The 19,163-nt window shown below is 41.2% G+C and overlaps 1 protein-coding gene across 2 annotated transcripts; it reads right to left on the bottom strand.

The window, feature by feature from the left end:
* Positions 1–1,660: 1,660 nt before the first annotated feature.
* On the bottom strand, positions 1,661–17,251 carry LOC117416597 (interleukin-1 receptor accessory protein). Of its 2 annotated transcripts, none has more exons than XM_034027823.3 (12): positions 16,928–17,251; positions 15,215–15,327; positions 14,544–14,638; positions 10,906–11,185; positions 10,209–10,398; positions 9,616–9,781; positions 8,950–9,021; positions 8,428–8,557; positions 7,663–7,811; positions 6,904–7,047; positions 4,933–5,076; positions 1,661–3,179 (listed from the first exon to the last, which is right to left on the bottom strand). In XM_034027823.3, the coding sequence occupies exons 2-12, from the start codon at positions 15,265–15,267 to the stop codon at positions 2,446–2,448; spliced, it is 2,157 nt and encodes a 718-aa protein (XP_033883714.3). In that variant the 5' UTR covers positions 15,268–15,327; positions 16,928–17,251; the 3' UTR covers positions 1,661–2,445. The 2 variants fall into 2 exon arrangements, with proteins under 2 accessions (XP_033883714.3, XP_033883715.3); XM_034027824.3 differs by lacking the exon at positions 1,661–3,179 and adding an exon at positions 3,632–4,505 and having other exon boundaries at positions 16,928–17,243.
* Between the last annotated feature and the right edge of the window lie 1,912 nt (positions 17,252–19,163).

Genomic DNA, 19,163 nt, shown 5'->3' with positions numbered 1-19,163 from the left:
TGGACTATGGAAAGGTCTGGCTTTGCTGCCAAACGCAGCATGCTCTTTGGTAGTCTTTGTATGGAATGTACCTCTCTGTGGTATTGGTACTGAAACCCCTTCACACGGGTACAGAACCTGTCCAGACATTGATCCACTTGCCCCCGACACGCCTGGCTGATTGTGGCTGTCCGTTCTGTATCTAGTTTCAGTTTGTACAGACCCTTTGATGTGGAATGTGGAATTCTTGACCTGCCAGTGCAAATCCAAAATCTGAATGTGTCCCCATCGGTCAAGCACTAATAAATGTGACTACTGCTACTAGATAAAAAAAAAACTGCTACTACTAACACTACAACTACTACGACTACTGGCAGGTCACACTTTTTCAGAGCTCCTCCTGTAGTGCATTAAAAACAATTAAAACAGTTATTTAAATTTTTTATTTTCAACATTTTTATTTTACTTTTTATTTTTTCTAAAGTAGTAGGGCACCTTTTTGGTTAAAAATCTTTTGGTTTTAGTGGTTGGTGTTTTAAAAAAAAACACTGTTTTTTTTTTCTTTTGTTCTCCCTGCACTTGCAGTTTTGGTTTTTAATTAATTTTTAAGAACCCGGAGGGGAAGAACCCGGGAGGGTGGAAGAAGGTGGTGCCCTTGGGGTAGATCCCATCCCCGACACGCAACAGGGCCACGAAACTGGTCCCCACCCCACCACTGAGGGGCCGGTTCTAGTCATGGTCACTGAGGGGGCGCAGGAGGAGCCCCGGAAAAAGCAACTACCTCAGGCTTCCCCCTCTAGTGGTGATGAGGGTCCCGGCTCTAGTGTTGTTGCTGAGGGGGAAACAGCAACATCGCCTGAGGAGGTCCTGGGCTCCGCAGTGATGACGGAGCCCGGTCCGGTGACCGCCACAGAGGGAGGGGAAGAACCCAAGAGGGTGGATCCCCTACCTCCGAGGACCGAGTACAGGCCTGAGACCGTTCCTCAGCCCTCTAAAGAGGGGCCCAGACTGGGGACGGAACCATCATGTTCGGCAGTGTACGCTGAACATCGTGCCAAGCCATCTGTTACACCACCGGATCCAGGACAGAGATGCTATCGTTCACCTCTTGAGCGTGTACGCTCCTTCCACGGGTCTCTGATTTCTCCATGACCCCCCTCCACTCCATGTTGAGAAGAACCCTGTACGCGATGGTGCTCCACACTCTCCATTTCCTGGCTCTTGCTAGACTGGCCATCTACAAGACCAGGAAGCATAAGATCACTGGAGAGGGTCTCTGACTGTGGAGCCATGTTCAGGGCACTGGTCCCGTCCCGGGTTACGTTGGAGCACGCCCATGCGGAGTCCGCTGGTAACATGACATCTTTTGTCGACCAGTGAGCTCTGGGGGGCGTGCTCTGTACCACCTCCCTTTTTGTTATAAAGATTTAATTTACAGTCCTTTTTTGACCGGTTTTTCTGTTTGTTAGTTATTGCCCAGTCTTGTTAGCACCCCTTTATAGAGGTGCTAAACTGAATTTTTTCTCCGGCCGCCTTTGGGCGGCCGGTGCACCGGCTGCCACTGGGCAGTCGGTGTAGTCCGCCCTCTGGGTAATAAATAGGACTACTACTACTACTACTACTACTACTAATAATAATAATTAAGTATGAATGTTTGTGTCACAGCTTTATTATGTGAAAGAGAGACACGTTGTGAGTTTTCATGGTTTACCATGGCTTTACACTGTACATTTTGCATAACACATTAAAAATGGTTTAAGTCTATTAAAACATGTGTGGCATCTTATTCATTGCATGTTAACTGATCATGTTTGTATTAATACTGGATGCATAGCGTCTCATTGTATTTATATATTCCCTTATACAAGCAGATGTGTGTGTTCCTGCATTCCTGACACTCAAATCGCAGGTGCAAGTGTCCTCTTCTGCAGCCAGTCCACGCTCTATTAACGCAGTTCAGTCTGATTACCTGAACAGGGTTTGGATGAGGTTCTGTGCCGTCTGTTGTAATGTGTTAAATCTCCAGCAGGTGGTGCTGTGATATCCTGAATAAAAACTCCAATAACACTATGACAAGTACAGTACAATGAACCAGCACGTTTACCTTTGTTCCACACTGAAATAGCCTGAATTACACCAGACAAGTGTTCTGTAGTTTTACTTTCAGAATCCCTATAACCAAACAGCTCTGCAACGCATCCCATTTTGTGTTCCATTTCAATAAGTGATAAACCTTTATTTTATCAATTAGTACCCTGTACCGGTACATGCTGAGCTAATGCTGCTGCAAATAGCAGCCATGGTTGGCACTGTACGTCAGTCATAGTCCTTGTGAAACACCCCTGGATGCACCTAAATCCAAAGGCATTCCTTTAAAACAAAAAAGGAAAGTACCCATTCCTCCTAAATTCATACTAGTTTCCAGTCATATTTTAAATAAAAAAAATAATATATTGCAGATTCGTCCTACAAAGGCTGTTCCAGTCTACCTGCTAAAGAACACAGCTGCCTCTTTGATTGGATAAGGCAGGCAGGGGAGCAGTGGTGAGTATGTCTCTGAGCTGGGGCCCCGTGTTGCTGGAAGTCTAGTTTAGGTCTCACGTGAGTCCAGCTGATTTCAGTGCCGTAGTTCTTGGTTGTGGAGAGGTGGCTGTGCCACCCCAGCTGTGAGGCTCCACAGCTCAGGCAATGCACCACTTTCTCATTGTCCCGGTAGGTCACACAAACCCTGCAGGACATGCAAGGAGAGGCTCCTCTTCTGGATTTCGTGCTGGAGCTCTGTGTAGGCTTCGATGCGACGCTCGGCCTCGTTTTCTTGCCCGCCTCCTTTCTCGCTGGACGCCGATCCACGCTGATGTCCGAATGGGAGGAGGAGCTGTCTATCAAGCGGACCCCTGCAGCCAAGGTCCTCAAAGGGAGGGCCAGGCGTAGCACCTTCCAGAATTTGGACTGGGGGCTCTTGGATTTCTTCCCCTTCCACTTGATGAAAGCTGTTTGTTTGAGCTGCAGGAGCTCCGTGCAGGGGGTGCCGGCGGGTTTGTAATGGATGACGATGATTTTGGTGTCACCTGTGTTTTGGCAGAGAACCCCGAGTCTGAACTCCAGCATGCTGATGCTCTTTTCATTCACGTAATCTGGACTCAGGATGATCATCAGTCTGCGGCTACGCTGAATAAAACTCAACACTGCCTCTGCCGCATCTAAAGAGACAAGCAGACGAGAAAGCATTCAGAGTCCCCTGCTTTTTCATTCGGGACTCTCTTGGAAGTGATAATAAATAAAAAAACAAATCTGTCTGGAAGAAGCACATATGGTTCTACACAAGCAATGCATATTGGGATGAGAATGGAGAACAGGAGTATGTATGGGTTCTAAAGATCAAGGCTAGGGTTAGGGGAGACTGGTAAAACTCTCATTTTGTGTGCAGAATATCCCTGGTTGGTTCTATCCATTCATAGTACACAGTCGTTTCCACAGTATGTAATGCCTCAGTGAAAAAGTGTAGTACACTCTATATGGAAACCTGATACGCTAACTATTAATTGAAACTCTTTAACATTCTGTAGGTAAAGTCCCTACTGACCTCTTAGTAAATGGAAATGGATCAAAATAATAATACAAAAACAGAGAAAGAAAACATGAAAAAAACAGGTTAAAAATATATACAATTCTTTATTCCCCCCATAAAATTACAAAATGAAAAATATGATACAAAATATGCAAAAAAACAAAAAACAAAACAAAACATATGTATCCAATATGCAAGTAAATATCAACAGAAAAGTTGACAAATGAATCACATTCAATGTGCTGAAATCATAAACAAGTCTTCACATGCATTAAAAATATATATTTTACCCGACATAAAATACAACTACATAAAAATTAAAGTGGCATTTAAAAGAAATGCTGATCTTAACAGCTGCCCTTTCCATGACAACGTGGTCGTAGCTCTTCAGTGTTGTGGACTCCAGCGCCCCCCTAAGGCGCATGGTGGTAGCCACAGAGCAGCGCTACCCATCACTCTGTGCCTCCATCTGCTAAGATTTCTAGCTCTGCAGCGGGTGGACTTAGCACAAGATAAACACTTTCCGCACTGCAGTATTGAAAACCAGCTGATAACAAACAAACAAAACATTCCCAGAGCTTTACACTGACATGTGCCCTTCAGGCTAGAAGGAAGAACCTTTTCTGAGGGGTAGTTTCTCGGGTGAGCTTTCTCTTCACCGGTAGCGCTACGTGGAGCTGCTTCCAGAACCTGCAGCGGAGGTCAGTGGACTTCTCCCCCTTCCATTTAATAACCGTCAGCGCTGCCCGGGCGCGCTTCAGCTCCTTCACCTGGCCAGCAGCTTTCACTGGTCTGAACTGAACCAGTATGACCCGCACGCTGCCAGACTGGGCCATGTTATCAAGCCCAGCCTTGAGCTCCAGCAGAGCCTGGGTACCCTGGCGGAGGTAATTGGGGCTCAGGACAACAATGAGACGCCTGCTTCTCCGGATGAAGCCCAGAGTCTCGTCTGTGATGGCTGAGGAACAAGGCATTGAAAAGTTAGGTTTTGTTTCATGCTTTCAGCCACAGGAACTGTTGCAAGGAAGCGAGGCTCCTGCTCTCGAACTGTAGTGTGTCGGAGTATCATTAAAAGAGAATGGAGAGTGGGCATGTTTTTGAAATTGCTGTTTAAATGTTTTTTTGTGATAGTCTTTGTTTTCCCTGTTGCTTGCCTTCCTGTAACTAAGGAATACACCTCAAGGGTTATCAATACTGTACTGAAAGCATGTGTGACATTAAATGAAATCTCTGATTGAAAAAAGAATTCCAACACTGCATCATTTCAAAACTCAAAATATATTAAAAAAATAAATAAAAGATGCTAATAATGTTTGCAATCGCATCATCACTATGAAGGGGAATGTTTATGTGATTGGCTGGCTGAGGAGCTGCTGTGTACTTACTGCCCCCAGGTAGACTGTCCCTGTCAAAGATGCACACTTTGTAGCCAAACTCGTTTTCCAGAACGGAGCGCAGCGTGAGCAGAACAAACTCCTCCTCTTCTGCGTTCCGTGCGTAAGAAATGTAGATATCATACTCCTTTCCATCTGCCAATGAGAAGCAAGACAGCTGAGAAACACAGGCGCGTTATACACCCGGGGCCAAGGCACCTTTCCAGAGAATACAGCAATTACAGCAGATGGTTTCGTGAATACCACACCCCGGGCTCTATTCACAGATACAGTTGAAGTCAAAAGTTTACATCCCCCCCAATAGAAAATTTATAATTTCTAGAAATTTCTCAAAAACAGATAAATGTTTTGCAGCAAAAGTTTTGCTGTGTGAATGAGGAAAAAAATGTTACAAGAAATTATTTATTTCAGCAAATTTTTTTTTTTTGCAAAACTTCAAAAATGCTAACTCAAAAGTATTCATACCCTTTGATGCTATGACAGTATTGTCTACAAGGTGCTAGAAATTTCAATATGATAATGCAGAACCTAATTCTAGAAAAGTCTAGAAAATGCTGGATTGTAGTTGAACATTCTTAGAGAGGGTTAGGCATAGGATGATTTCTGTCATTACCAATAAGTCAATATGGGAAAAAGTAAAGAGCTATCTGAAGACCTTAGGCAGAAAATTATTTATTGTCATAAAGCTGGAGGAGAGTACAAGAAGAATTCCAAGCATTTGAGTATCCCAATTTCAACTGTTGTTTCTATTATCAAGAAGTACAAGACTCATGGTACTGTCACACCGCTCCCTCGGTCTGGAAGAAAGAAGGTTCTTTCACCAAGAACAAGCAGAAGAATTGTGAGGAAGGTTAATAACAATCCGAGATTGACTGCCAAAGATATTCAAAGTGAATTGGCTACAAGTGGGGCTGGGGTTTCCATTTCAACCACAGGTTGAGTATTGCATGGTGAAGGTCTCAATGGTCGCAGGCCAAGGGAAAAGCTACTCTTAGGAAAACGTCACAAGGACAATCGCTTAAAGTTTGCAAAACAGCATTTGAATGATAGATATGAGTTCTGGTCAAAGGTTTTATGGAGCGATGAAACAAAAATCAAGCTATTTGGTCACGCTGATAGTCGTTACGTTTGGAGAAAGTCTGGTGAGGCGTACAAAGAAAAGAACACCATACCAACTGTCAAGCATGGAGCTGGTAATATCCTTCTATGGGGCTGTTATTCCTCTGATGGCACAGGAAACTGAGTTCCAATACATGGTAAAATGGATTCCATAGCGTACCAAAAGATATTGGCCAATCATCTGAAACCCTCCGCTTCAAAACTTGGTTTAAAACGCAACTGGACGTTCCAACACAACAACGATCCAAAGCACACATCAAAATCTACTTCAGAATGGTCAAAGATGAATAAAATCAAGGTTCTGGAATGGCCTGGTCAAAGTCCCGATCTAAATCCGATTGAGAATCTTTGGTACGAGTTGAAGAAGTCTGTGCACAAGAGAAGTCCTTGGAATTTGAATGAACTGGAACAATTTTTCATTGAAAAATGGTCCAAAAAAGAAATCACTAAACAATCATGCCAAAAGCTCATTGACAAATATCCTAAACGTTTAAAAGAGGTTATTATTGCTAAAGGTGCCTCGACAACTTGTCGGGGTATGAATACTTTTGAATTACCAGTAGCATTTTTTGAGTTTTGCAAAAAGCAATTGCTGAAATAAATCATTGCAGACATCTATTTCTTGTAACCTTTCTTCCACATCCACAGAAGCAAAACTTTTGCTACAAAAGATTTTTCCTAGAATTATTATATACATGCAGTGACTATTAAGGAACAGCAGAGGGCACCACACTCAATGTTTTTTTTCCCCCTCAAACAAGATACTATCGCTGTATACTTAAGGATGGTTAAGAAGCAGGGTCCTTTTCCACCTTTTTAACTGGCACCACAGTTCAACCCTACCTGTGACAGTTTCATCTGTTCCGAAGTGAGCCCGATACAGCAGGACCAGCTCCAGCCAGTACACATGATAGACGATGAAGAGCGAGATCATGAGGAACAGGGTGACCCCCAGACCACAGGCCAGTTCTACTGTGGGTATGGGAGCTGCAATGCAGGAAAGGGATACTGCATTACACAGTACCAACATACTGACCGGTGCAGTCAATACAGAGATCTTAAGTATTAATATACTGTGCTGCTTATTAAGGCACATTTTAATAACATCTTATAATTCTTTTTTATTTATTTTTAATAAATAAAAAATGGCAAACGCATATGTTTTTTTCAAGTTTTCAGATGTATTTATTTAACCAGGACAGAAGCCTGTAAATTATTATTTATTTCTTAGCAGACGCTCTTAGCCAGGGCGACTTACAATTGTTACAATATATCACATTATTTTTACATACAATTACAATATTTTTTACACATTATTTCACATACAATTACCCGTTTATACAGTTGGGTTTTTACTGGAGCAATCTAGGTAAAGTACCTTGCTCAAGGGTACAGCAGCAGGGATTGAACCCACGATCCTCCGGTCAAGAGTCCAGAGCCCTAACCACTACTCCACACTGCTTTAAAATATATATATATATATTTAAACCAACTTGCAGCTACAGAAACAAAGCTATTACAAAGTGTCACAATCCTAATTGCGCATGTTTGAAAATCCTGGCTCAAACCCTGGGGTTCAGTCAGCTCATGTGCACCCCTTACTTGTCAATGTCAAGTTGGCCTGTCTGTTCACTTCTCCGAGGACGTTTCGTGCGAAGCAGGTATAGTTCCGCTTCACATCCTGCAAGCTGAACTCCTTGATTTGCAGAGTCTTTGTTATGGTCTTATCCTCCAGTTCTGTAGACTCAACACTGGAACAAAATTCAAGACAGGCATTTGAAAGGCAATCACTCCTAGCCGTGGCTTCCAATCTACAGCAAAGATGATCCTGGTGACAGCACAAACCTGGCTAGGAAAGAATGCATAGCAATCTGGTCCCTGGCCACAAAACATTCAAAGCAGAACAATGAAACTGCAAGTACATGCTGAGTCATTGTAGGTGTGTAATAATGACATCTCATCATCCAAAGCGTAGCACACCCTAGCAGAATTCTAGAGTTTAACAGGATCTTCATTTTTGAGATTTATGTTTTTAGTGTAGTGTCTCTTAAGCTGAGGGGAACACAAAGACACTTTTTCAGAAACCGTGGCTTGAAATCTGGTTCCAGGAAACATAGTTTGAGCCAACTGTATCAAACCCTGTCTCCCCTGGTGTGCCGTGCAGTGCAGTGGCCTGAAACTACGTCTCCTGAAACCACGTTCCAAGCCGCAAAGTGGCTTTGTGTCCCCCTCAGGTTAACTGATGTTGTTTTGCACAGTCGGAGCTCAGGGGGGGTTTGTATGTACTGCTCTCTTGTGCACTAGCACTCTTCACCTTCTATGTATGACTTGTACAAGGCACATTGTAATCTAAAGGCATGCACAGACCTGGTGTAGATATGAACCCGCGGATCTGTGAAGGCTTCCTCTCTCTTCCCGTCGATGGTCCACCACACCTCAGTCTCGGAGTTCATCAAAAAGTGAAAGAACACCTGGCAGGACAAGTTGGTCAGGGCACCTGAGATTGAACAGAACATCAAACCAACGAGGTATTACTGGCAGGAAATGGGGCAACACGCAGCCTTTTCACCACTCCTTTAACCAAATCCAACTGCTAAGGTGGTCACTCCTCATTAACATCTACTGAAATGTAAGTTACTGGTTGTCACAGGATGTTATTTGCCACAATTACAGTACACGGCTAGTGGGATATTTCTATGAAGGGAGGAAGGATTGTGAACTGGCTTTGAGCTCCATCACTCATAGCTATGCAAATGAAAGAACCACTCTGTCATACAATGGTAAAAACCTGATCCTCTGTGTCATTTAAAGCCAAACACATGACAAGCTTTCATAAGGTTAAAGAGAATAATAAATCATAGATTTTTCTTTTTTTTTTTTTTTTTTTACCCAGTTTCACAATAATATGGCGTTGGTCGTTAGGATTGTGGATGACAGGTTTCTTTTGCAAAACAGATGAGCCTAGAAAAATAAATATGGAAATCAACTTACAAGATCAATAAAACAAACCTAAAGTCAGGATTTTGTCCAAAAAACATTTATCGCTACTTAAATACTTTGGAGGTTGAAAATAATAAATGAACCATCATTGTGTTTCTCCATGCTCGTTAAGACGTATCACTAATGAAAAGTTTCAGGAATACATTATTCCAATATAGAAAAAACTAAAAAAAAAACCTTACTCTTAATAAAATAAAGTCATAAATATTCAGGGATATTAGATCTGTAACTGTAAGGAGGCTGTGTGGTCCAGTGGTTAAAGAAACGGGCTTGTAACCAGGAGGTCCCCGGTTCAAATCCCACCTCAGCCTCTGACTCATTGTGTGACTCTGAGCAAGTCACTTAACCTCCTTGTGCTCCGTCTTTCGGGTGAGATGTAGTTGTAAGTGACTCTGCAGCTGATGCATAGTTCACACACCCTACTCTCTGTAAGTCGCCTTGGATAAAGGCGTCTGCTAAATAAACAAATACTAATAATAAAGTGACTACAACACTAAAAAGGTAACATTATTCACTCTGAATAAATGCAAGCATCATAAAAACGTGACATCTTACCTACTACCTTAACAAATATGGTCCTTGTTAGGGTGGAAGTGGTTCCATTTGCAGTGTAGTTCACAATGCAGGTGTAGTTCCCAGCATGGGTTGTTCTTATTATGTTAAAATGTATTTTGTTGTACACGACTTGCCTCTCACTGTAGGACTCCACTGGTAGACAGTTCTACAGGATCAAAAAAAAAAAGGTTACCAGTTACCAGTTTAATAAAGTTTAGCTTATCATTCTAGGTGCAGCTACACACCTCCCCATCACCCACTGTACTGTACAAAGACACCTGTAATCAGTCTGAATGTGCCTAGTTTTAATGCAGTCCTGCAAGTTTATATAAAAGACCGACTTAAACGTAGTACTGGGATGAACAACAGTGAAAGTTGTGACTGTATATCCTATTGACCCGATTCCCCTTATAAAAGGTAATTCTACACCGCAGTTTTGCTTTTCCCATGGTTATACTATGCATTTGCCCTGGTTTGCCAAGTTTATTAATATGCTTTACCGTACCCCTCTGGACACTACCATGCTTGCGCTGTGCTTGTACACTATGTTATGCTGGGAGTGGCGTTGACCTCCTGTGTAATAAGGTCCTTACTCTGTACCACATGATTGGAGGCTTTTCTTGTGCCGGGTAATACCCTTCAATATCGGGACAGGACAGCTCTTCATCCTGCTCCAGGGGGATCATTATGCTGTCAGGCTGGACGTGTGAGCTGACACAGGAGCCAGGATCCTTCTGAAGGACGATCAGCGGAACAGCGATCTTGTAGCAGTGAGTGTTGTTTCTGAAAGGCAAGAGTGTGACAAAACTCGGGGCATGAAACCAGCTGTGCCCGATTACCTGCACCAGCCCGGACTTCGTTATTAATATTACAACGCTAGTAAGAAACTTGGGTAGCAACCCTCTCATAAAGATCCAGAGCTGTTTATTTCTTGTTGTGAAATATGAATAAAGAACAAAAGGTACCACTGTGTATTTACATTGCAGTTACTGAGTAAATACATACTTACACATAATTACAATGTTATTGTTCTTTATAACAATGTACTTTTATGTGCATTTCTTAGCATGATATAACCCTAATCCTAACCCGAACCCTAAACCTTACCCTAACCCTTTTCTGATACAATTGTGTACTTACATGTATCGTGCAAAAAGATGCACAAGTTAAGTACATTGTAACTATGCATAATAGCATTGTAATTCTGTGTAAGTTACACAGGTATTTGCTAAGTAACTACTATGTAAATACACAGTAATTAGAGACACGATGTTTAGTGAATGAACTCACCTCAGCATGCAGATGTAGGCTCCGGTGTCGTTTACGGAAGTGGGACGGAACCACAGTATGTCCCTTTCTTTGCTGATCCGGTGGTCTTTGAGGCGGAAGTTGATGGGCTCTTCCAGGTCCTGGTTCTGTCTGGTCCAATACCAGACCAGAGTGAGTCCTGTCGCCTGGGCGGCGCTGTAATTATACTTCATGGTGTTGGAGAACAGCGGACAGCTCAGCCTCCCGGTCTCCCCCTCGTACACCTGCATGGTCCCATACGTGCCCCAGTCATAACAGCTGTCTGAGACAGAGGAAGGATGCAATCCAGTAAACACTGACTGCGACCAAGATCACATACATTATTTTACTCTTCTATGCTTTTATTTTGTATTACTGTTGTTATGATTGTTTTTTTGTCCTGTTTGAATTACTTATTGATTTTATAATTTGAATTCAAATAATGAATTACTTTGTTGTGCTAACCAAGGTTTTATGATCCATTTCCTAAACAACACAAGCCAAATTATCTCTGTTGAAGATCTTTTGTTTTTTGCATGTGTTGTAGACTTCCGTATGCAGATATTTCAAAGACAACGCTGAATGATGACAGCTGCTGCTGCTTATTCCTGGTGCCCAATCACTTTGTGTGCTTTTGTTCAAACTCCAATGGCCTCTATGTAATCAGACCATGTGACCTAATGCAGGGATACCAGGATGTAGCAATTTATCTACTTTTGAATGAAATGAAGAACCAAAATGAATTTTAAAGCTTTGGTTGAGCCTCTTTTAATATGCTATGTGTCAGTACTGTACAGTGTTTTCTATGTACAGTCATACACTCGAGGAGCAATCTGAATGACGGGGGCTACTTAAACCCTCGTCGAGGAGCTGGGTTCCTACACTTACCCAAGTGGCTCTGATTAATCATCTGCTGTGGCCGATGGTGTCTGGCTAAGCTGCTTTGTGTCAGATCCCCAATGCCATGATTTATGAATCGCCTGCAGCTCATTTAATTGCTAGCAGACAAGGCAAATTGTTCCAGCAGTCATTGCTAATTACCACAAGACTCCGAAGTGGTTTGCAAACAAATCTATAACCTCGGAATGGATAAGAGGGACAGGGACAGGGATTTGCACTGCATTCAGAAGTGGCTTGATGCACATATGGATTGTGATGGATGAACTCCATTCTGCACACATTCCCTTGAGAACAGGGTGGCTGGTAACCATTTAAATATCAATACTGCAGCGAAACCATTTACTTTCTCCTTGGCTCATGCGCAGTCTGCTTTCTAGATTTGACTGGCTGGTTTTATTAAAGTGCAGTGGGTTATAACATTTATTATTTTCTCATTGTTTAATTTCTTCCCTGCTTGACATCCCATTGTGTGTGTTCTCATTCTCCATTGTTGTTTAAGCTCAGGTGTCTATTTATTCTCCAGGCTATGCAACAAGGGTGTTGCTTCCGAAAAGGGAGCGTGCAACTGTATGTTGCTCCCTTTCCTAGTTAGCTAGTGAATGGAAAGTCTGTGCACAGCAGCACACAATTAGACCCAATGGTTTATAAAGGATGTGTTTTTGCTGTGATAGTTGGTAATCAACAATGTCGAACGATGCAGAACAAACATACAGTAATAGGAGATTAAAAGGTAATGAAAATGTAGATTATATAAATAAACTATTTAAACCGCAATAATAATAATAATAATAATAATAATAATAATAATAATAATAATAATAATAATAATTGCTGAACAATGATGGTCATTGATTTTCATGCCAGTCAAGTTGGTTCTTTTCTAAGGAAGCAGGGTGAGGAGTATGGATGAGATGACATTTCTTGAAATAGTATCTGATATTGTTAACCACCAGAACTGTGCAGAGGAACTGCTTTCAGAATTAGGTCATTGAATATGTCAGAGCGTTCCAGGAAGACACGTACTAAAAACAAACACTGCCCCAGCTGCCTCACCAGCACACTGTATTCAAACACAAAATACTAAACATTCAATTATTAAAACCAGTTTAGAAACGCAAACAAAAGCAATGATACCAAATCAAGTTGATATAGTGCCTACACAGAAAGCACATTTGATTCTATATTTATTCAAAGTCTTTTTAACTATTGTACACATGCATTCTCATAAGAGAGTAACAGTACTCGACTACAGGGCTCCTTGTGATGGCTTTTTCAATCCGTTACATTCCCAATATGTCAAAGTTTAAACATTTTTAACAATAATGTTAAAACGATTAGGGAACTAAAAGGAATCCAACACCCCTAGTCCCAACAGACACATCCTTCACTGCTTAGCTTCGAAACAGCAGTGATGTTCAAACAACGCTGCCCTGAATTAACGGGTGCCTTTTTAGTAAAGATTCCTCTGAGCCCGACAGTGCCTCTCCTCAGGGGCCTGTTAGATTGCTAATTCACCACCTTTACGATCACATGTTCCAGTAAGCACAGGAAAAGCCAGGGCACAGTGGTTACATTAACAACTGCAGTAAAACTAATGGCCTGACCCTGGGACCAATCCAATTCACTTTACTGCTTGACGGAAATCTTAGCTGAGATTCATTAACAGACAGTTCAGAAGTGGAGTGTTATTAACGGCTCAATGAACACAGCGGATCATTCACTGCACAGTTATTCAAGTACAAAGGCAAGCTCGGCATTCACTGTTGATTCACATACTCAAGAACTGACAAGCCCATATGCTCCCCACCGTTCCTTTTTCTTATTTAAAACAACAGCGATAAGATACGTTACCTGACCCATTTTACTATGAGTTTAATAAGACACACCACATGAGCTTGTTACCTATGCACACTGTGACTAATCAAGCTCCTAGTAAAACCTGGAATGAGTGAAACTGTTATGCAATAAGGGTCTTATATCCTTAGCTATGTGTGCATATCTATAGGGAAGCTACTATTCCACAGAACAGCATGTAATTGCATTTCTGGGCTGGTCTGTTTTGCAGGGGTTGCGAGTTCTAGTAATTGCACTGTGCGGAGTCTATAAATTAGCCTTGCTGTTTCAAGCTACACGTGTGTGTGCGGCTGTGCACAATATCATTCCAAATGAATGCCGACTGCAGCTGTCCGTTTCTCAAAGTCATGAAACTTCAAAGGCACAAACAGTCCTTTGTGTTTTATCCTAAAATAGAAGAATATATTTGAAGGTATTTTAATTCCTGATTTAACATATTTAAAAGGTTGTACAATTCGGGTACATTCATGGTTTAATTCCTAGGTGTACTGTAAATGTACACCGTCCTGACAGATAATATTCTATTTATTATCCGATCTGAGCCGTAGACACAGGAAGGATGTTACATAAACCTACCTGCTCAACCACAAAGCTTTATGAAAAAATTGCAACTGGCTCTGCAGATGGGTATAGTGATGTGGAAACCAAAGATAAAGACTCATCTGGTCTAGCTGTATTCAGCAGCATTACTCTCACAGAAACATTTACGATCTCTCATCTCTTCAATAATTTCTATTTGTGCCAAATCCAAAACATGACATGCTTTTAGCCAGCTAATTAAATTATACTTGACAGCTTTTTAAAGAGCCTCCCAACAGTATGGCATCTTAATGCCTTAATAAATGGAGGCAATTGATCACGTTCAACCCATCATGACACTCACTGACCTGCGGGGCGGGGTGCAGTCAGCCCCGCAGCGAGACTGGAACTCCCTGTAGAGGCTCCAGCACACAGCACACACAGCACCAGAACTGAAGACACCCTGTGGAGATAAAGGGGGAGCATATAAGCCATGTTCGCAGTACATGCAATATATATATATATATATATATATATATATATATATATACACACACACACACACATATATATATATACACACACACATATATATATACACACACATATATATATATATATATATATATACACACACACACACACACATACATACACATATTTATATATATATATATATATATATATATATATATATATATATATATATATATATATATTACATACGAGTCTCGAAAGGTACAGCCTGTAACATCTCACAGCCAATCTAGCTCAGTCACTGGAATGGGTTTGATTAGATGGATTAGACTGACAAATTTATGAAGCAGGTCATTGATAAATAACAGCATCCTGTGAAATTAACAGCAACAGCTTTGCTGCTGGGCAGTTTTTTGGTTTTTTTTAAACAGCAATATTTATGAATTTTATAATGTTCTAGGAATTTAAAAAAAATGAATGCAGTATTACAGCTGGTGTCCCTTACAAAAAGGTTAAGAGATTAAGCTTTCTATCATTGCTTAAAGATAGGAATATGACTTACATTTGCAATGCAGGATACAGAATGACACTCCTCTTGTTCTGTGAATGTACCATAGGCAGCACCAAGATATTCAATTTCAATAAGACCGTGGGCTGTTCAGGTGGCAGGCAGCGCTGTGAAGCAAACAAAAACAAGAGGTGTCTGGTAAACTGTGAGGAGCACACATGCCAGGAACGGCTGAATCAGAGAGCTGGAGCAGAAGCAGTTATAAATCACCCAGCTCATTCCCTCTGTGCAGGGCAAAACACCACCATGTGATACGCTTCGTCCAATCAAACAAGCTTAACCCAGCACGACACACTCAGGCAGATAGCCCATAGCCAACACCGACAGAGGTACATTAAACTGAGCAGAGTTACAAGTTTGTATAAGCAGTAACTGCTATTAGCAACGTATTGAGCCCATTCTGCCTATTGCCAAGTTTAAGAAACTGTTTTGCAATGGGAGTCTAACATTAAATATATATATATATATATATACACACACAGCACTTCAAATAAGAGGTACTCAGTTTCTCAAGAGTGAAAGGAGAAAGGAGACAAACCCTTTATTGGAGGGTCTGTTGATACCTTCTTTATAATTTGTTTTGATGCCTGAAATACAGCCCACAATTGAAACGATCCAGATTCACAACTAACAGATCGATATTTAACCGAGGCACGCAAAATAATAATAATGACGAATAAATGCCGATCTGTAATCGATTCATCTATTAATTGTGGTATCTCTAGAATGTGGTCCTAAAATAAGCAGTTATGAAAGAGACACATTGTTATGGCAAATGCATATGTTCATTTTAAACAATGTACCTGGAAACATTGCCAAAGCCCTACAATGTCTTCATGCTTGTGATAAAGCAACCAGTAACAGATCACATGAAAGTAATACACTACTTACATAGCTATGTGTTTCATTCAAAGCTGCACATATGAGATCTGCATAACGGATTGGGGTGCGGATTTGCTGTAACCCCTTTAAGATACTTTGCCAAAAACCAAAATCAACCAAGGCTTGCAACAGTAATCTGTGGGCATCTGTGTCCAAAACGTATTCTGCACAATTTGGAGACAAATGAGATGCCACGGGATGATTTACAAGGTCCTGCAGCAGCACAGGAAACAGATGATTATTAAAACCTGACCAGTGTATCGCTGTAACATGGTTTTATAAACATGATTAATATCTTTCACAGTTCCCCACCCAGCAATAAATATGATAATATTGACGCAATCAATGACCGGATTGAGCAAGTTCAGAAATTCTAGTACAATTACGTGACTGTGGAATAGGAAATCTTGGGGGGGGGGGGCAGCGGGTTCTTAATAATAATAATAATAATAATAATAATAATAATAATAATAATAAATGATTGGCTTTTCATCTCTGGAGTCGAATCTGATCGAGGTTGTTGTGGTCTTTATTGGTCTATAGCGCTGTCTGCATCACAATGCCACGTCGGTCACTCTTTGTGAGAAGTCGACAGAATAGTCGACTAGGGTCTCCCACCACCACCCCTACACAAAAACGAGTTTCTATAGCAACAGCGGAGCGACACATGGTCCCCCAAACACAAATGTGCATTGCATTGCGTATGTTCAAGCGCATTATTAATTATGGTCAAGCACAAGACACTTAGGTTGAAACTGCGATACAACTGACCGTACAGCTTCTCTAATTTAACCGCTGTATATCAGATATGTCCTGCATACTTACGCTTTGTCCGTAGAAACAATGTTCGTTTTTTCAGTTTTCCAAAAAGGTCAGTGTGAAATATTTAAAGCCATTTGCTTCTTTTGTCGTTCAAAGCCGCGCACACAATGTAGATTTTAATAAGCAATCGCTCCTAACTTTGTAGTCCCTTTTCTAACTTTCACTTTGCTCGACATCTCCACCCACGTGATCGGAAATATAGTCTCAGAACAGGACCACCAATTTGCAGGGCTGGTTCGAGAAGACACGGACATAAACTCCACCCAAAAAGATTCGCAAACATTGCACAACATTCACTGTGTGTGCGGTGAGAGCACTACCGGTATATCGTATTACACCAGTAAATACACGCCTCTTTTATTTCCCTCCCCTTGTAATGTTTACTGTGGGTCACTGTAATTCACTTTGCAATCACGGTAAATCATACACACGATTGTGGGAAGGGATTGTTCGGAGCCTGACCACCTACCTGTTACCTTAACCCTAGGAGGAATTTCAGATAATACAAAGTGGCTGGCTGGAGCAGGTGATTGGACACCGACATTAAAGCTCTTACAGACCAGACTGCAATTACAGTCGAAAGCTGAGGGAACACTGAGCCTGAGGCTTGGATTGGAACTTGGTTTCAGGAGACTACCTAGACTCCATGACGTGACACACCAGGGGAAACTTGGGGGTTTGATACAGCAAAGTTGCCTCAAACTGTGTCTCTCGCCCTCCTGGACCCAGGTTTCAAGCCACTTTTCCTGAAAAAGTGACTCCGTGTTCTCTCATTTTAAATATTCCAAAGTATTCGTTCTGCTTAATAATAATATGAAGGAAAAATTCATCACTACGGACAGAGAGAAAGTGCGGATTGATGTGAGCTCTGAGGACTGACAGCTGATTTACTGTGAAGCCTCTGCTAAGGCAATCTGAGCATTGCTCCCAATCCATCAAACTAATGAAGAGCCAGCACAGCGAGACTGCCTGGTCCTTAGCAGTTTGGACTGGGCTGTTGCACTTCCTTTAATACCAATACCATACACATTCACTAAAATGAAATGTGGGAGAGAGAGAAAAAAGACAGCCATAAAGAAACACGTGCTTCAGAGGGTGTGTAATGACATGAACAGAAATGAACTGCACCTCGTCAAACAAATCAGTCATTTCCACGACTGTGTGTGTCAACTTTCGGATTTTACTGGATTGAGTAAGTACGCGATCCTGCCAGCTAAGGGTGAGGCTTATGAAAACCCTGGAATAGAAGCAAACAAGCACAGTGCTACTGTAGCGTTTCTGGAAAGAAAGACATTGCCCTCTAGTGGCTTAGTAGAGTATTGACTTCTCCTTGCAAGCTAAATCTGGCGATGGTTCTGACCTGTGCAATTTATATTTCAATGTCCTTGTTTAGTCTTTGTTTTGCTTTTTTCATATCTATTTAATCATGACAGTAAGTATGTTCTTTAAGCCTGATATCTGTTATTAGCTGTTGTCTAAATTACTGTTTCAGGTTTTTTCACTCCCATCTTTTTCGTATGATTCTGTATGACACACACATCCATAATGTTTAGAATTCACATCCTAGCCCAGTATTTAATGTACTATGCCTGTATGTAATGTATTTGCATTGTTTTTTGCTGTTTGTCTTTCATGTACTATGCCCTCTATCTCACTGTATTTAATGTATTCTGCATTGTTCCTCACTATCTTGTAACGCACTTTGTGATGGTGGTCTACTATGAAAGGCGCTATATCAAATAAATATTGCTTGATTGATTGATAAGTACCCTTTGAATAACAGTACAGAAGTGGCTGTAACTGAAGTTTGGAAATGCATGATTTTTTTTTACAGTATTAGCATGTGTTTCAATATGAAAGCAGGGTCAAATTATACTGTAGGTCAGTTATAATTATCAACAGTCTACTCTCCATTAATTTAAATAGGGACAAACAACCAAAGTTATCAAAATCCTTTCTATAAATCATACATGTAAACCCCCAGCGAGTTTTACAATGATTAAGACTCCAGGCATTGTTAGTCTCTAACAATCCTTATATCATTCTTGTGACCAATATACTATTTGATCTCACAGGAAATCCTTGAAACATGACCCCTCAAGAAATATGAGGCACCAGCGCATCTTTCTTTCTTTCTTTCTTTCTTTCTTTCTTTCTTTCTTTCTTTCTTTCTTTTCTTCTTTGAGTAGCCTGGTGTTTTTTTCATTCTTTCTCCTACTAACAATGCATTCTTCCCAGT

Source organism: Acipenser ruthenus, chromosome 12 (genome assembly GCF_902713425.1).
Source record: "Acipenser ruthenus chromosome 12, fAciRut3.2 maternal haplotype, whole genome shotgun sequence".
NCBI lineage: Eukaryota > Metazoa > Chordata > Actinopteri > Acipenseriformes > Acipenseridae > Acipenser > Acipenser ruthenus.
This window is presented reverse-complemented; position numbering and strand designations above follow the sequence as displayed.